This window comes from Mus caroli, unplaced genomic scaffold, assembly GCF_978045245.1.
Source record: "Mus caroli unplaced genomic scaffold, Mus_caroli_1 scaffold_3, whole genome shotgun sequence".
Taxonomy (NCBI): Eukaryota; Metazoa; Chordata; class Mammalia; order Rodentia; family Muridae; genus Mus; species Mus caroli.
In genome coordinates, this window is record NW_028227258.1 from 56,411,750 (window position 1) to 56,430,989 (window position 19,240).

General features: G+C 37.2%; 1 protein-coding gene across 2 annotated transcripts in view; it reads left to right on the top strand.

Moving 5' to 3' along the window:
- Window positions 1–19,240, top strand: part of Magi3 (membrane associated guanylate kinase, WW and PDZ domain containing 3) — a 188,537-nt gene that overhangs the window by 87,191 nt on the left and 82,106 nt on the right. For both annotated transcript variants that reach the window (XM_085835602.1, XM_085835603.1), the window contains exon 2: window positions 10,687–10,803. In XM_085835602.1, coding sequence (XP_085691728.1) covers window positions 10,687–10,803 — 117 coding nt within the window. The remainder of the gene's footprint in view (window positions 1–10,686; window positions 10,804–19,240) is intronic.

A 19,240-nucleotide genomic window follows, 5' to 3' on the forward strand; every position in this document is an offset into this window, starting at 1 on the left:
CTGGAGTGATGTGTGCCTGTGTGTGTGTGTGTGTGTGTGTTGGGGATGCGAGCATTCTCCCCTGAATTGTCTCAAAAGATATATTACTCAATTCTTGGGTTATACCTGTAATGACTCTTTTTAAAAAAATATAGCAGAGGATGGCCTTATCTGGTATTAGTGGGAGGGGAGGCCTTTGGTCCTGTGAAGGCTCAATGCCCCAGCATAGGGGAATGCTAGGGCAGTGAGGTGGGAGTGGGTGAGTGGGTGGAAGAGCACCCTCATAGAAGCAGGGGGGAGGGGTTGGGATAGGGGATTTTCAGAGGTGAAAACTGGAAAGGGGGATATCATTTGAAATGTAAATAAATAAAATAACCAATAAAAAATAAAAAAAGAAACTGCTCTTGAGCAGTATCACAGATTCTAGAGATGTTTTTTTAAAAACTTCTTTTTGTTACATAATATGAATCTAAACTTAAATCTATGTAGCTAGCATTTACTTACATGTTAAAACAATCTAGAAATACTGCTTTGCCCACTGTTTCTTGCAAAAGTCAGCAGTTCCTAGATCATCTCTCATTTGAGGTATTTAGTTTTTGGTTGCAAAATTAACAATATTATCTGAGTGGGAAGACATTGAAATGTTTTTATTTATTTCTGTAATTGTTTATATTGAGGATTTTTAAAAGATACTAATTTAGAAATCAGCTCCTTCCCTCTCCCTTTTCTCAGTTTGAATCATTTGAGTTCAATTATGCTGTTCCAACCAAAAATACAATAAGGACAAAAATTTTACCTCATATTTTCTGTTGGAATGTAATCACAGTCCTACAACCTAACTGTAGACTGAATCACATTTCCAACCAGTTATTAGATGATTATAACAGTGGTAGCTAACACAGGCAATTTGAAGTAGTATTTCAAGGAGTAATGATGGCATTTTCTCACTTTTCTGACCCTTTCCTCAGAGATGACATCAGCTATCTCTTTAAACAACTGGTGTGTCTTCAGGCTAGCATGGCTAGTCTGTATAATATGTACATATAAGATGACTTCTTACAGTTTTTCAGATTTTTTATTTTTAATTCATATGGTTTTTCCAGACAGGATTTCTCTGTGTATCCCTGGCACTTCCTTTCCTAGCACTTGCTCTGTTGACCAGGCTGACCTTGAACTCTGGGATCCACCTGACTTTACCTCATGAGTACAATTTTATATAATTCTTATAACCTTTAGCTACTCACTTTAGAAAATTTCTAAGGAATACCATAAATTGCTATTTTAAAAAGATACCAGAGGAAAAGATCCTGTTGAATTTTCCTATGAAAAATTTCCTGCAGTTAATTAACAACATTCTACTACTGCTTGAAATAGGAAGTTGACATTGTTTACATAAGTGAGCCTTTTATACCATTTACTTTTTCAGTTCTCATCTTTTTGGGTTAAGACTTCAAACACATCTGATTTTACTTTTTATCTAGATCTTTTATTTCAAGCCTTTGACATTTTGTTGAAGCAGATAACTTTGATTTGCAAAGATAGCTGAACCAGTTATGCTATTTTCATGGCAGTGACAGGACCCAATAGATGGCTTTGTACTCTCCTGTCTCGAGGATGAAGTATTAATGCTGTGACTCAGTTATTGGTGTGCCAACCAGGCATCAGTTATGTGGTGTTATGACAGGTTTGTTAATGGTTCCCAATAAGGTTAGCACTTCAAAAATACGGATTAAAAAAAAAAAGAATTAAATTTCCATACTCCCATCTAAAGTTTAAAATAGGGAATGCAGTTTAGGTTATTCAGGACTCATTTTTTCTGTTCTAGTCTAGTGGGAAGGCTTTATTTTACTTCAATCTTCCTGAAATACAACTTTTCAAGCAAATTTTGTTGTGATTTTGTTTTGTCCAAAATGATTTTAAGTTTATTTTACAAATACAGATTTTATTCTGATAATCAATTGAAGTTTCAGATAAAAGAAAAGTGGTTGTAGCTTAACCTAGGTATGGTAAAAATAATATATATTTTGGAAATGAGTAACCAAAGGGGAACCTATACAGTCTCCCAACTCCTATAAACTTTCATAGATTTTTGCGGCAATAGTCCACTAAATCAGGCTTTTTTCCCCCCTGCTAAGTATCTTTGAAGGGCACAATTTAAAATAAAAAATCTTTTAAAAAGAAACTATGTATTATAGTTTTGTAATGGAGGAGCTAGAGAAAGTACACAAGGAGCTAAAGGGATCTGCAACCCTATAGGTGGAACTAACCAGTACCCCCCAGAGCTCGTGTTTCTAGCTGCACATGTAGCATAAGATGGCCTAGTCGGACATCAGTGGAAAGAGAGGTCCATTGGTCGTGTAAACTTTATATGCCTCAGTACAGGGGAACACCAGGACCAAGAAGTGGGAGTGGGTGGGTAGGGGAGTTGGGGGGAGGGTATGGGGGACTTTTGGGATAGCACTGTAAATGTAAATGAAGAAAATACCTAATTTTTTAAAAAAGGAAAAAAAAAATAAATAAAATTACAAAAAAAGAAAGGTTTTTTTCTTGTTATTATAATATATTTTCACTATTGAAAATATAGAAGAGGGGGCTGGAGAGAGGCCCCAGTAGTTAAGAGAACTTACTACTCTTGCAGAGAACTCTGGTTTGGTTCCCAGCACCTCAAGGCCAAAGGTCCGTACTTTCAGTTCCAGGAGATCTGATATCCTCTTCTGATCTCATCTCCGGGTCCCCAGACACACACAGTGCACATATATGTGCATGCAAAAGACTCATACACACAAATCTCTTTTCAGAAGAGAGAAAATACAAAAGCTATGAAGAAAAGTTTTTTAAACAGAGTGTGGTGGCTCATAACTTGTAATCCCAGAACTCTGGAGGTTGAGCCAGGAGGATTGCTGTGAGTTTGAAGTAGCTTGGCATCTATAGTAAGGTCCCAGGGCCAACCTGTTTCAAGTGTGAGGAAGAGGAAGAATGGAGCTTTTTCTTTTTTGAGATTTCTGAGTAACAACTACTCTGTAATACATTGAAGTATTATTAAGCATGCATTTGTTCTAATGTTCCCTCACCCCGCCCCCAGGGTCTTACTGTGTATTCTTGGCTAACTTGCTGTGTAGATCAGGCTGTTCTGACACTATCTGCTCCTCCTTAGTGCTGCTGGCATTAACTAATGGCATCCTCCACCCCGCCTCCCCTTGTATTTTTCATTGCATACCCTCAGATACATTTCAGTTTGAGTTCACACTGAATATTCTATTTTATAACCTATTTTTTCATTTAAAATATATAAAGAACATTTGACTACATCAGTATATCAAAACTTCAAATGATACTGCTTAGAAATGGTTTGTCTTTGAGAATTATACTGAAAGAGTATTTTTTTTGGAGATGAATTCAGTTAAAATTATCAGTATAACAGCCATATTCTTTTAAATTTGTGTGTGTGTGTTTAATATGACTGTTTATTCAACTCCATGGTAAGTACTTTGAAGTTGCAAACTATCTGACAAAAGCAACTTAAAGAAAAAAGGTTTATTTCTCTTTTATAAAAAATATGATTCTTCCTCATGTATTATATCCCATCCACAGTTTGCCCTCCATCCACTCCTCCAACTTCCTTGCTGCTCCTCCACTTCTTTCCCAGATCCACTCCTCCATTTCCATTTAGAAAAGAGAAACTCTCACCCTTTTCCAGGATATCAGCCAAACAAGTTATAAGACTAGGCATATATCCTCAAATCAAGGCTGGACGAAGCAGCCCTGCCTGTAGGTGGAAAAGGGTCCTAAGAGCAGGCAGAAGAGTCAGAGACACCCCTACTCCCACTGTTAGGAGTCCCACGAATCACCAAGCTGACAACCATACCATACATATATGCAGAGGACCTCGGTCAGACCCATGCAGCTCCCTGATTGAAAGGAAGGTTTGTTTTGAGTCATAGAGTTACAGTCCAGTGTGGCAGGAAAGACTTGGCAGTAATATTGTGAAGCACTGGCTATGTTGCATTCTCAGACAGGAGCAGAAAGATGGAAGAAGGGAAAGAAACCCTGGTGCTCAGCTTGTTTTCGTCAGTCTAGGACCCCCAGTCCATGGATGCTGCTATCAACCTTCAGGCTGGGTCTTTCTCTTACACAGAAATGTCTAGAAGCATTTTTCTATGGGTGATTCTAAGGCTGATCAAGTTGGCAATAAGATCAACCATCACAGTTCCTGAGTTAGGCTCCAGTGAAGAAGGCAAAACTGAACTTCATTTCCCTGTGACTTGCACATAGGGAAGGATGAAAACCAGTCCCTCTCAATGTGGACTCCAGCGATTTGCCTGGGTTTTGGTTTCAAAGAGTAGATGGACCAGGTGTTCTGCTCAGACAATAATTTTGTGCACACAACATCGTACAGTGCTAGGTAGAGTAGGCAGAGAACAGACTACTGAGGAAAAACAATTGGCTATGCATGTGAGGAGGGAATGAAGAGGGCTAGCAGGCCCGATATGTTTATCTCAAACGTCAGAGAGCGCCTAAAGCACAGCAGCATTTTGTCTGGGCACCACCTCTTTTTGTCTAAATTATTGTTTGGAATATACATAGAGTACCTGGCTTTGTTGAAGCAGGTAAAACAAAAAAGGTGTATAGTATAATGATGTCTTATCTATGTATTATCTAAAATGAAGGAATTTCATTGCTGCATAAATATGGGACTGTACATGTAATTAACAGTGTTATGATTTTTAGAAATAAATGTTTTCACTTGGTTAGAGTTTGGGGTTTTTCAGATGCTACTTAAATCAAAGTACTTAAACTTCTCTAGCTTTACTCTCGGCTGTTCCGACTACAGATTTATTACAGAAGAGCGAGCCGAGGCTGAGGAGATAGGCCAGTTGGTAATCAACCATAAAGACCTGCATGTCCCTAGGACACATGTAAGAGGCCAGCCTTGTGTGTGTTTGTAAGGAAAGCAGGCTATATTTTAAATGTTTCTAGCATCTATACATATAATTTCAAGGTTAAACATTTCTAAAAGAAAATTTGTAAAAAGTTTTTATAGATGTATACAATGCATGTGATCAATTGGTGAAAAAGAACTAATAATTATCACAGTCTTAATACACTTTCAGAAGAAATGCATGGCGGTGGTGGCACACACCTTTAATCCCAGCACTCAGGAGGCAGAGGCAGGCAGATTTCTGAGTTCGAGGTCAGCCTGATCTACAGAATGAGTTCCAGGACAGCCAGGGCTACACAGAGAAACCCTGTCTTGAAAAGCCAAAAAAAAAAAAAAAAAAAAAAAAAAAGAAAAGAAAAAGAAAAGGAAAGAAAAAGAAAAGAAAAAAAGGAGAAGAGGAGGAGGAGGAGGAGGAGGAAGGAAGAAATGCATGGTCGGTCTGCTTTTGACGATGCACACCTGTAATCTTAGTATTAGGGAGGCCAATCTGGAAAAGTCAGGAGTTAGAGAGTCTGCATTATTTAATAAGATTCTGTTTCCAATATATAATATACATGCAGCTGTGAGCATAACAGTATAAGCATTTTCCTCAAGACCAAATCTCAAAAGGAACAGAGATGTTTCAAGAACAAAATGAGTGAATAGATAGGCCATCCCCCCCCCCCACCCCCACCCCCCTTGCAGAAAAACCCAACAACTTTTGGAGTCAGGGATTTTTAAACTCAGAGCCTGGATCCTACTGGCAAGTTCTTTTCCACTGAGCCACCTTATATCATTCTTCTTTTACTTCTGTTATAATCTTGAAGGAAGCCAGAGGCATAATGGCACATGCTTTGGATCCTAGCACTTGGGAGGCAGAGGCAGGTGAATCTCTGTGAGTTCAAGGAGTTCAAGGCCAGCCTAATATACATAGCGAGTTTCAGGACAGCCAAGTCTGTGTAGAGAGATTGTGTATCAAATATAAAATTAAAAAAAAAACTAAACAAAGTAATAATTTAAGAAAACTTTGAAGGAACAAGTTACTTTTTCAACAGTATAAACTAAAAATAATATAAAACAGGAAAGCTGGACATTATGCTAAACATCTGCTATGTGGTGGGACTGGATAAGAATAAGATTTAGTTTAGAGGCAGCTCACAGTTTAGAGGTAACGAGTTTGAGGGAATCTAATCTAAGGTCAGGGCGCCTGGCACCCATGTGGTGCATGTAGACTCACACAGGTCCATATATAAAGGTGAACATACATAAATCTGTTTAAAAAGAGCATAATTTACTTTAAATAAATTTATATTTTCAAAACTTTAAGGAGGAATGGGGAAGTAGTGTAATTGGTAGAGTGCTTGTCTGGGTTCCATTCCTTCCAGAGCACTGAATAAACCGGTACATACCTGTAATAAACCTGTACATACCTGTAATAAACCGGTACATACCTGTAATAAACCTGTACATACCTGTAATCTTAGCACTCAGAAACCAAAGGATTGGGAGTTCAAAATAGGCCTTTACTTCATAGCGGATAGGGGCTCAGTTTGAACTATTAAAAAGACTTAAATGGATTGGCTTCTGGAGTTGAAGAGTCTCAGACATGACCTCAGAATTATTTTAATCCTCCTGCTCCCAACACACACTTCATGAAGGAGAATGTAAGAAGAACTTGGAGACTGGAGAGAAGTGCTTCATAGACTGGGAAAACACAAGTCTATTGCCCTACTATAATCTAAACTCACAAAAGTTGAAGAGATTATTTAAAAACAAATTCCAAGTATTTAGAAAAGAATAGCTTATCACCCAGAGTCAATATGGATTTCTAAGAAACAAGACATGCCAACTGACCTCATTTTTGCTCTCCCCCTACCCCCTGTTTTATAATTGCTTCTGGATTAGAAAATAGTAAAGACATGTTGTATCTTGACTTTAGCAAGCAGTTGACAAATTCTCCTTACTGTCCTTGTCAAAAAGATGATGAAGTGTGGGTAGATTGCTTTACAGTTGTTTGCATGCTGAACCCACGCCAACGGGACTCAGGGTTAATCCAAATAATAGCCAGTTGCTTTATTCACTGATTTCTCAGTGAGAACTGGTGGTGATTCAGAGTTTGCGGATATTCAGTAACTATGGATTTGTAGCTGTGAATTCCTGACTAAGGACTTGCATATTCAAACTTGACCGCCTGGATATTGTTATACAATTAAAATACCAATTACAGACATTCATCTAGCCAAACTATTTGTCTGATGTATATATTTTTAAACTTTATAAACCAGTTTCACTGTTCATAAAAAAAACCAAAGAATAGAATTCAAAGAGCAAAAAATTTGCATAGGCTGGCTAGGTAAGAGTGTTCACATTATAAAGAATCTTTTGTTTGTATTTGTTTAATAACATTTACATTAGCCTCAGGGAGATTTTTTTTCATTCCCTTAAGATGTCAAGGTTCTGTGAATTAACCTGGGGGGTGGGGGGAGGTGGGTAAGAAAGGAAGGGAGAGGGGGAGGAGAAGGAGGAGAGGGGAGGAGGGAGAGAGAGAGACAGACAGACAGACAGACAGACAGACAGACAGACAGACAGACAGACAGAGATCATATATAGATGTGCCTGCATTATATATTATACACCAGGATCATACAGTACCTATAGAAGTCATAAGAAGGCTTAGGATCAGGAACTGGAATTACAGGCAGCTGTGTGCCACCATGTGGGTGATTTGCAAGAGCAACAAGTGCTCTTAACTGCTGAGCCATCTCTGTAGGACAACAGTGTCCTTGGGGATTAATATATTTGTTGGCCTTCTGATAATCATTAGTAAACTACCTATTTAAGATTTTTTTTTAATTCTTTGAAATTACATAGAAGAAACAATCACTTTATTCTTTAGATTGTCAAGAAGCAATGATGAAGGGACTGGAGACTTGTCTCATCAGTTAAAAGCACTTACTGCCTTTGCAGAGTACCCTGGTTTGGTTCCCAACACCTACATGGTGCCTCACAACCATCCATAACTCTAGTTCCAGGAGATCTGAGACCCTCTTTTTGCCTCTTCCAACTCCAGGACACATGTGATGCACATAAATACATACATGCAGACAAAACACTCATACAAATAAAATAAGAACAAAAACTTAGAGTTTCTAAAAATGTTTGCAGATATGATTTTCAGTTTTAGTGATGCTAAACAGGAATGCTACATTCAGTGTCTAGTTGCACATTTTATTTAAAATGCATTTTGGATTGCAGTTGTCTCATCCTTTTCTTTGTGACTGCCCATACCAGTAGGAGTTGATGGTAAAACCTAGTGTGATTCCAGTTCTGATAATTATGGGCATTATTCTTTAAGTTTAGCCTTTTCTGTGCTAACAGGTTTTTAAAAACATCAAAGGCCCTTAGAATAAGATTGGGTTAACTTCGTTTTCCCTTAAGAAACCCATCATGCAAGATAATTCATGATTTTGAACTTTATTGTGGCTTTATCTTTTAATTATCTCTAAGCTAACAGACATTACTTCTATAACTTAAAATCTAACCTAGATTTTAAGCATTTTATAGTTATCTCTAAATTATGCCATATCTTAGAGGTTTTGAGTTTAAGAAAAGCTAAAGTATTGACTCAAATTATCTTTTTTAGTTATACCTATATTTCCTTTTACCAAGACTAAATCTTTCCCAGAAGATATGTTGGTGAGTCAAGTTTTGTATTTTGGCACTCATGTTACTGTTTTAAATGAAAAGAAGTGGACACATTTCTGTTCATTCAAAAATGCCTATCTATCCAAGAGCTGGAGAAATGGCTCAGCAGTTAAGAGCACTGACCGCTCTTCCAGAGGTCCTGAGTTCAATTCCTAGCAACCACATGATGGCTCACAGCCACCTGTAATGGGATCCAACATGCTCTTCTGGTGTGTCTGAAATCAGTGATAGTGTACTCACATATATAAAATAAATAAATCTTTTTTTAAGCCTATCCAAATATCTGAAAGTTTCAGCCATGTAGTTACAATCCTCCAAAGCTAGAGTCTAATATTTACAAAGAACTTGAGACTCCCTTACCAAATTGTAAAAATACTTCATGCACTCATTATGAGGTTGATTTGCATTCAATGAGTCTTGAGCAGTATTGATTATATATTAGTTTTTTTCAGCTGCTCAGCAATGAGCACATGATGGAGTATAAATAAAAAGACAAAATGATTTTGAATTGGGGTGAGTTAGTGGACCCTATGTGCCTGGACTGTAAGATAGGGGTTGTTCTATGTCCATCATTGTAAATATCTTCAAACTTGTTTGTTGTCATCACAGTGGTTCCTTCCCCCCTTCCTCCATGTCTATTTTTGTTAAGACAAGGGAATTGTTCTGGTTTGTGTTTATTACAATAAGCTAAATGTTATCTCTGAAGTTTAAAAAGAAGTTGATTTCCTGGTTATGTTGCTGTGTAGGTTCTGTGTATTTATATGTAGTAGAAAAGAACAAAAAATTAGAGATGCAGTTTTATGGAATAGTAGATAAAAGGATAAACTGATCAATAGTAAGCTTTTGTTATGAAGCCTTAATGTGAATATGTTGTTCCAAATAAAGCTCAATGTAGTCCGCTAGTCATTTCTTATGCAATGGGATAATCTGTTTGTCTGAGCCTTGATCTTTTCTAATTATCTACAGTCTTGTCTAATGAACAATGTTTATGCTGCTTTTTCACTTAAACTTGTCTTTGTTGCAAATTATAGCTTTGAGATTTCTGCAACCTTCTGTTTACTGTTCCTATTTCCTACTTCCAAAGAAATAACAGAAAACATTTGACTGTCTTACTTATTCACACTGTATTTAGGAATCAACAAGTAGACTACTGTTCTGCCAGGGACAGGTAGTGGGTTTGTTTTTTGTTTTTGTTTTTGTTTTTTGTTTTTGTTTTTGTTTTTTGTTTTTGTGAAGAATAAATTAATTAGAATTAGAGCTTGCCAAAGCTGGAACATGTGAGGTCTACTGCATCCTGAGCAATGTTTTGGATTTTATTTCAAGTGCAATAGAAAGTCATGGGGATGGGGGCATTTTTACACATACTAAATGACCTCATCTGTTTTACATCTCACTCTGGTGACTATGTGAGGCCTAGGAAGAAAGGAGACACAATGAATAAAGGGAAGCTATTAGAAGGGTGTTTCCAGATGAGAAATGATGGTTGTAGATTAGATTAGAATGCCATAGATGAAACTGGTATATGATTTGAAAGCTGACAAAAAATTGCTGATAGGCCTAGAAGACAGAGGTGGAGAGAAATCAAGGATGGCTTTTAGATTTGGGATTGTTCTTCCAGCTGGTGGTGCTGCTATGTTCTAAGAGAGAAAAAACTGGGGTAGATGGTGGAAGAGTTTTGTTTTGTCTGTCTGATATTTGAAGTGCTTATCTGATATCTTCAGATATGCCATCTGCAATGTATGAGTGAAGTAGGAGTTAAATAAAGATAACATATGATCTGAATTTGAAGCTTTTAGGATATGATGTTATTTAAAGCCATGAGACTGAATGAGATTACTTTGAATGTTCATTATATTCTCTGCTCTATATGTTCTCCTGTGTCATAAAATTATACCCAAATTATATTGCAGTCATTTATTTTAATTATAGTACTTATAGTAATTTGGTATTATTTACCTTCTTGTACTGATTTCCATGTCCTGTTATTAACCAAAGGATTTAAAAATATTTGATTACTATTTTATATATTTTAATGAATATCTCATATATTTTGGGGTTTATTTTTCTCTCTCTCTTTTTTGTAGGCAAAGTTATAAATAAAGATTTGCGACACTACCTGAGTCTTCAGTTTCAGAAAGGATCAATTGACCACAAACTACAGCAAGTCATCAGAGATAATCTCTATTTGAGAACCATCCCATGTAAGTGCATGTTGGCATAGAGAAATGAGACTTAATTAAATATCTAGAAATAATTTAGTGAAGTGTATTTTAAAAAAGATTTGAGCAATGGTAGAAGTACTTGCTGCCATGTCTGAGTATGCTTTTCATAACCCACCTAGTAGAACTAGAGAACCAACTCCCACAAGCCGTCCTCTGACTTCCACACTTTCTGTGTGCACATGTACAAACACACAAACACTCATGCATGCACACACATGCACAAGCAACACACATGTACTCATATTCTCATGCATTGAGGTACATGAACATGCTTACAAATATAAAAATATGTATTTTTGTATGAAATTGTGAAGACTATGTTGGGGACATGAATGAAACAAAATTGAATGTGAAGAAAGTTCTCCTGAAGCTTGTATGTGTTCAGTTCTAAGTAGAAAAAAAATTGAAGCCTCCATATTGTGACTTCCAACAAAGTGAGGACTACAATTTAAAAATATGTACTTACCTGTTCTGTTGAAAATGTTTAATTTTCTATTATTTTGTATGCATGAATGCTTTTCCTGCATGTATGTCTGAGCATCACATGCATGCAGTGACCTCTGAGGCCAGAAGAGGGCATCAGATCTCTTGGGAGTGGCATTATAAATGGTTGTGAACTGGGCACGTCATGTGTGTGCTGGGGCTCAAACTTGGATCCAGGTGAGGACAGCCAATGCTCTTAACTGCTGCATCATTGCTACAGCTCCTGTTTACCTGTTCTTAACTAGATTTTATTCCAAAAAGTAAAATTTGAAAGCCTTAGGCACTAAAACCAATTAATTCAAACATTACTGACTATAAAATCTACCCCTTTCCCAGTGAGGAAAGGAAAGCAAGTATTTCCTTCTGTGTATAATCTATTTTGAATTTTTATTTAGTTATAGGTCTTAGTACAGAATCTGGATATTGATGCACTGATGGGCTTTGTTGTTGAGAAATCATGCATACTGAGTTTTGGCTTTAGTTAGTATGGGCTGGGGAAGAATAAAAAGCAGCAAACAAACACATATGAATGCATTCTTTTAGTTACATTTAGTATCTTAGTTACATTTCTTGCTGTGAAGAGACATGATCAAGGCAACTTATGCAAGAAAACTTTTCATTGGGGGTTACTTACTGTTTCAGACTTAGTCTGTGACCATCATAGAGGGAGCAGGCATGGTGCTGGATCAGTAGCTAAGAGCTTTTATGTATCCACAAATTAGAGGCGGAGGTTGAGGGGAGAGGGAGAGCACACAAGAATTGTCTGAATAACCTGGGCTTTTGAATCACCAAACCCCCTCCCTATGACACACTTTCTCAACAAGGCCACACCTCTTAATTCTTCCCTAAAGTTCCACCAGCTGGACACCAAGCAGTGAAGTACAGCGTCCTATGGGACCATTCTCACTCCAAGCACTACAGTTTTCCTTTTCAGTTTATCTGTAGATCCTTTTGGATACTACCTTTCATTCTGCAGGTCTTGGTTGCCTTTCTTTGTTTACTCTTACATAATGACCAGTCTCTCACCAAATCATTGTGCTTTCAAAATTACAGTTCCTCTATACTTAGATCCTTTTCCTGCTTAGCTTATTTTCCCTTCTTCAGCTTCCCTCCATCTCTCCCAACAAAGAGCATTGCATAGAAATAAAGAGTGAAATAACAGAATTTAGAACCTTGACTTACTACCAATCCCCTCCTCCTTCTTTTTCTTTTCTTTCTTCTTCTTTCTTCATTCTTCCTTCTTTTGTCCTCCTCCTCCTCTTCTTCTCTAATTATGATTGCTTAAAGCTTGTTCTATGCTAGGTTTCCCAAGAAAAGTTTTTAGCAGTTGTGGCTTTTGTACTTTGTTCATTTGGATAGATATTAAATTTGGGATCTTATTTTCTTTCCTCAACTATGTTAACCATAGCAAGCAGTTATCCAATTGGTTCCTGGCACAAAACCTTGCTTAAAAAGATTTTTATAGCAATCTGATTTTCATTACATCTTAAGTAACTTAAGTTACCATTATGTCTGATGAACAACTCAGGATAGCATTTTATTTATTTTATACCATCACTTTATTAAAACTCATAAATAAACATATCATACAGTCAGATTAACGTATCCACTCAAACACTTGCCCAATCCCTAACTTAATGTGTGTCAATAACTTGATTCAGTTAGGATAGCCATCCTACAGCCATGGAGCTTTGCTTAGAGTTTACACATTTCTACTCAACTGCAGCTGTATTCAGTGACCCACCACACAAAGGAAGCACAACAGAGTTGAAACTGTAAACACAATTGGCTTCCCATCCTCCATCAGGATGCACGTGTCCTTTTAATTGCATTCCACCTTTCCTCATCATCTAATATTATCTTTTCCTCTTCTCTCTACTTAAAAAAGAGTATTATAAAAAACTTGAAAAACAAATCATTCACTCAAATTAACCAGGCCCAGAGTCTGTACATTTCCCTGAACTTCTAAACAGTTTGAATAGCCATTTGGAATGGAAGCTGTGTAGCTCCAAACTGTATTTACACTTTCACTGTTGGAATATATTTTATGCACTTACCCACCATCAAACTCACAGGAGAACAGAAAGGCTAAATGTTAGGAATGAGGAAGGAATGCACTCAGCTAATGGACACCAGTTATAAAGGAGGCTACAAAGCTAATTATCTCTTCTACTTCTAACTCTGTTGTGGACTTCTCAGGATAATGCTTTTAAGTTTCATAGATGTCCAGTTCTCTCTTCCCTTGATAAAATACATTATGGAAAAATAAAGATGTACTTCTAAGACTGTCTTCCTTACTGTCCTCTGCCCCATCTCATTTGTTGCCTGTTAGTTTGCTTTATTATCTCGGGTTTGCATTTCTCCATACTTTGGTATTTTGTCCTAGAAAGAACCTACAATCTAAATAGTTTTAGTCCATAGAATGCAAGGAGTTGCAGCCTTTCAGAGCTTAATAGGACTTCTTAGCCTGCTTACAAACTGAAATGTCTAAAAATTCCTTCCTGAACCTGGAAACAATGATACATTAGTAGCATTTAGCAAACTGACTGGTCACATCTGTTCTTTAAATACCATTCTTACTAAAAGATTCCAGATCTGTGTGGAGAAAATTCTGATAACGGGTCTGAGACAATAAAAGTATAAATGAGTCTAAATATCTGGTTGTACTAGAAAGCATATAAATGCTTAAAACATTATGCAGACATACCATAATTACACAGAAGCCACAAAGAGGAATTTACTGACTAAAACCTGAGGTCATTAGAAGAAGAGAGGTGTAGGCAGGTCGAAGCATGGTGTGCAAACAGACAGGCATTCTTGTGGGAGATGCTGGACTATATAGTAGAACAGTATCATGGTCCTTCAGAGAGGAAGAGACTGTGCTATAAGGTATTTTCTATACCCCAGCATCAAGGAGAGCAGGGCAGAATATGGCAGGCCCTGAGCAGAGATAATAGAAATATAGATTCAAGAAGTCTGAAGTATCTGGAGAACTCTTTGGAGACTATAGAGTTAACCATTCCCAATGGTTACTCAGGGCTTGGAGACATTTGAATTCTAAGCACTCTGAGCAGAGAGACCCCACTCAAACGAAGTTAAATGAATCAAGGCCTCAAAGGACCAGGGAATATGCATGTAACTTCTCTTCCAGAAAGAGAGAGTGGTTTTTACCTTACAACCCATGCCAAATTAATATTTCCTGCCTGCTACCTGTAATATTGGGACATTGTTCTTCTACCCTCCAGTACAGTGCTAAGCTTTGTCACTAGAGGGCACAGGACGGATTCTGGAAAAAGAACAGGCTTCTTCCATTGGTTTGAGCTTGTTTTGGTCTTTTTGTTCTTGCTTTGCAAAATGATATCCAGTTAATTTCAGCAGTACCCATCAGTCAGCTCTCAGTGGGATTTCAGTGATGCCAGTGAGGTGCTTGTCAGCATAAACTGCAGCACCCTCATTAGTAACTTCCTGAGTTCTACTGTGATACTACCAATTGTTACATTGTGACACTTTTGGAGGATCAAGCCACCTTCCTCAGTGGATCAAGCATGGTCCTTGATTGATACAGTAGCACCTACAAGAGGTTTCTGGCAAGTTCAACAACTGTTCTAGTTAGTTTTCTGTTAACTAATCCGAGCACTTGGGAGGCAGAGACAGGCAGATTTCTGAGTTCGAGGCCAGCCTGGTCTACAAAGTGAGTTCCAGGACAGCCAGGGCTATACAGAGAAACCCTGTCTCGAAAAGCCAAAAAAAAAAAAAAAAACAAAAAAAAAACAAAAACAAAAAAAAACCCAAAACACCCTTTACCCACTACCATTCCCATGGGCAGCTTGCTGGTCAATCAGGTTAGAACTCTAGACTGTTCTGACTCACTTCCAGCCTTGACCCCTGAACCAGCACTGTCTCTAAGCAATCCAGCAAGATTGTTCACTCAGTAGACTGTTAGCACATCTGTTTCAATGAGATCTGAAACAGTTTTAGGAGTGTTCCTCCATGGCAGGCTGTTGCCACTTGGGTATTCTTCCTCAGATATAAGTTGGTGGGTTTTTTTTGTTTTTTTTTTGTTTGTTTGTTTGTTTGTTTTTTTTTTTGAGTTACCTTAGAATTCTTGTTAAATCTCAGTTAATTCTCTGTAAATACTGTTATTAGCTCTTTAAACCTTCCCTGTTCAAACCATCCTATGACTTTTTCTTTCTCTTTTCTGGATCCTGACTGTCAAAGAATTGGTAATGATAATGGTCTCAGAAAACATACTCTCCGGGAAGGGATCTTGAGGGAGTTTATGGTTGTATTCTTGATCTAGAACCAGTACTCAGTGAGGAGTAGGAGACATACAGCTCATGACAAACTGAGAAATTACAGTTTAATCATGGTATCACCTGTGGTTGTCTATGAAAAATGCCAAATGAATCCAGTATCTTAGGAGCCCAAATAGCTGCTGCACTTGGTTGATGTAACAGTAATAAACAGCTACAAATATTGTGATGTAGGACAGAGTGCTGCATAGGGAATCCTGTGCTACAGGAAGAAAGTTAGTATGCTTTGGTCTAATATTTCATTATTATGAACTAACAAGATTTTAATGACTTGTAAATGATCTCTACTCAATACAGACACTTAATAGGGGAAATCTGTTTTAAAATGGAATGTTAGTACAATGTAAGTGCAAAGTAACTAATTTAAACCATGTATGTGGCTCATGTCTGTAATCAGAACTTGATGCCAACAAATTTAAGAGCAGCATGGGCTGTAGAACAAGACCTTATTTCAGAAAAAGTTCTCTAGATTTGATGATATAAACTATGATTTTTTTTCACTCCCAAAATGAAAGTATAAGACATATTAAACATCCATTGTATTATTTGATAACTTTTGGTCTTGACAAATATTTCTAGATATAGAACTTTTTCTTTGGCTTTGTAGTGACATTCGCAGCTTCTTAAAAGACTGTTTAAGGCCAGGCAGTGATGGCGCACACCTTTAATCCCAGCACTTGGGAGGCAGAGGCAGGCAGATTTCTGAGTTCAGAGCCAGCCTGGTCTTCAGAGTGAGTTCCAGAACAGCCAGGGTTACACAGAGAAACCCTGTCTAGGAAAACCAAAACAAACAAAAAATAAATAAAGAGACTGTTTGAAAATGTCTTCACATTGGAATTAGATTACAGATTGTATCATATAATTTTTATGATGAAAATATTTTACGTTTCTTTTGAGTTTGATTTTACCTTGAAATATCTAATGCTTTTACATCAGAATTTCAAATTATTATATAGTAGTGTTCTACAATATTTACTCCTTCTTTTTGCATTTTTTTTCTGCTACAGTGTTTATGAAGGATTGAACTTTATAGCAAATATTTTCATAGTAGGAAATGCTAGGGGATTTTACTGGGTGGTATTCAAATAAGTAACCTCCAGCTCTCCCAGCAAGGCTAATAGCATTACATGCAGTCCTGTCTTGAAACTGCCAATTTAAGGACTTAGCTTTCAAAATCTGCTATTTCTTGAAATGGTACCCCATAGAATTTGTATGAAGCATAGTTATGCATATGATCATATTGATGTTGCTTTTGTAAGAAAGACCCACCATTAGCAGACAGGGCCTTGCAAACACACTTGTAGGGAGTAGCCGCCAGTAAGACTGAATTGCTTTTATTTTTATTTTTTATTTTTTCATTCCCACAAATTTTTATTTTATATTAATAAAATTAATTCATTAACATGGCTTTCAAACAGAAGGAAACAAAGCCAGGGTAATGGCTCCTTTGTTTCTCTTCCTAAAGGCGATCCTTTTAAGCTTTCTCCTCTGTATATAAATTCTATATAGATCCACTCATAGGCATAACATGGATCTACTTACCTACACAATGTTTGTTTTATAAAAATAGGTTCATGACACATGGTGGTGCTTTGCTTTTGTTTCTGTTTTTCTTCACCTGCATCAGGTCTTGAAAACCGTAATATTATTATACACATAATTCCTCCTATTTCCTTAGCGTGCCTATACCACTGTTTAGATAGACCATAATGCATCCCAGGATCTCCCTGCTCTTTTCATGGTGATATTCACAAGAGCAGTCAGAGAGGCAATGCAGGTGCGGGCAACTGAATCGGGGTAGTTTTTGGTGATCAGCATTCTTTTTCTTCTTCTGAGGCTGCAACCCTATAGGAGGAACAACAATATGGACTAACCAGTAACCCCCAGAGCTGTGGCTCTAGCTGCATATGTAGCAGAGGATGACCTAGTCAGCCATCAATGGGAGGAGAGGCCCTTGGTATTGCGAAGATCATATGCCCCAGTACAGGGGAATGCCAGGGCCAGGAAGTGGGAGTGAGGGGGTTGGAGAGCAGGGCAGGGGGAGGTTATAGGGGGCTTTGGGGATAGTATTAGAAATGTAAATGAAGACAATATCTAATAAAAATAACTGAAAACAAAACAAAACAAAACAAACAAACAAAAGAGTGAGAATCCACTGTGGTGCTGTAGCGCAGTCTAGGGAGATCTGTGGCCCAGCCTGAATGGCTTTTAAATGGTGCTCTCACAGGTGCTGCTGTCCTATTGTCTGCAGATCCCAGCTTGAACAGTTGATACTGCCTTACAGTTTTGTCCACTCTTACTTTCAGTTGATAGCAGTCAGGTTCTTTAAACCAATAAGCTCTACATCAAATTGTTAAGACTAATTCTCACAGAACTATAATGTACTTTATCCCATTTTCCTTATCAACTTAATTTATTTTTTAGGATTTAGGAAATTTCACCGGTAACCTTCAAAAAAGAATTTCTACATGTAAAGATTTATATTAATAAATCAGCTATGGTCCTTATTATTTGTTTGTGGGAATGTAGAATGATTCATCTTAGAAAAATAATTTGATATTTACATGTAAAATTAAATATACATTTAATAATATTAAATATAAATTTAATAATAAAGTTAAAATATGCTATTCCCATATGATTCAGCACTTTCATTCTTAGGCATTAACCCAATATACATTTAAATATATCTATTTAAAAACTTATAAGTTCTTAGCTTCTTTAGTTATAATAGCCAAAATTGTGAAATAGCCCCAGTGCCCATCAGTGGTAAATAGATCATCAGATATCGGTATCTCTTTATAGAGGTATTCTACTCATAAAGAAGAAGAAATTAAGCACAAGGAAGGAAGGAAAAGAAAGAAAGAGCGAGAGAGGGAGGGAGGGAGGAGAGATTAGAGAAGAGAAGAGAAGAGAAGAGAAGAGAAGAGAAAGGTTTTTTTTTTTTTTTTTTTTTGAAAAAAATGGTCTCCTATCTAGCTGTCATAGAACTCTATTATGTAGATCAAACTAGTCTAAAACCCACAGAGACCTGCCTGCCTCTCCCTCCCAAGTTCTGGGATTTAAGGCATGCATCACTGCCCAGCCTGAAACAGAGAACTTTAATAACATAATAGACCAAATGGAGCTAGCAGTTAAATACAGTGCTCTCTACACAACAATATAGGCAAACACATCCTCATACATTCTCAGGTCACAAACACAGTCTCTTTAACAAATTAAAAAAATTTAAGTATATGAAGTATCTGACTATAGTGAAATGTATTAATAACAGAAGAAAAGCAGAAAAATCTACAAATATGTGGAAATTAGAACAGTGCTCCTTTAAATAACAAGTGGCTGAAAATAGGAATTACAGTGGAATTGAGAACATATCTGGAATCAATAAAAATGAAGATACAACATACCAAAGCTTACAGGATGTGATGAAAGCTAAGAGGGAAACCAGTCACCTGAGAATTCTAAACTTTGTACTTGAAGGAATAACAAAAGGGAAAAGCTAAAGCCAAAGTCAACAAAAGGAAGGGAGAGTGATGATAAGAGCAGAGATAATGGGGCTGGTGAGATGGCTCAGTGGGTAAGAGCACCCGACTGCTCTTCCGAAGGTCCAGAGTTCAAAT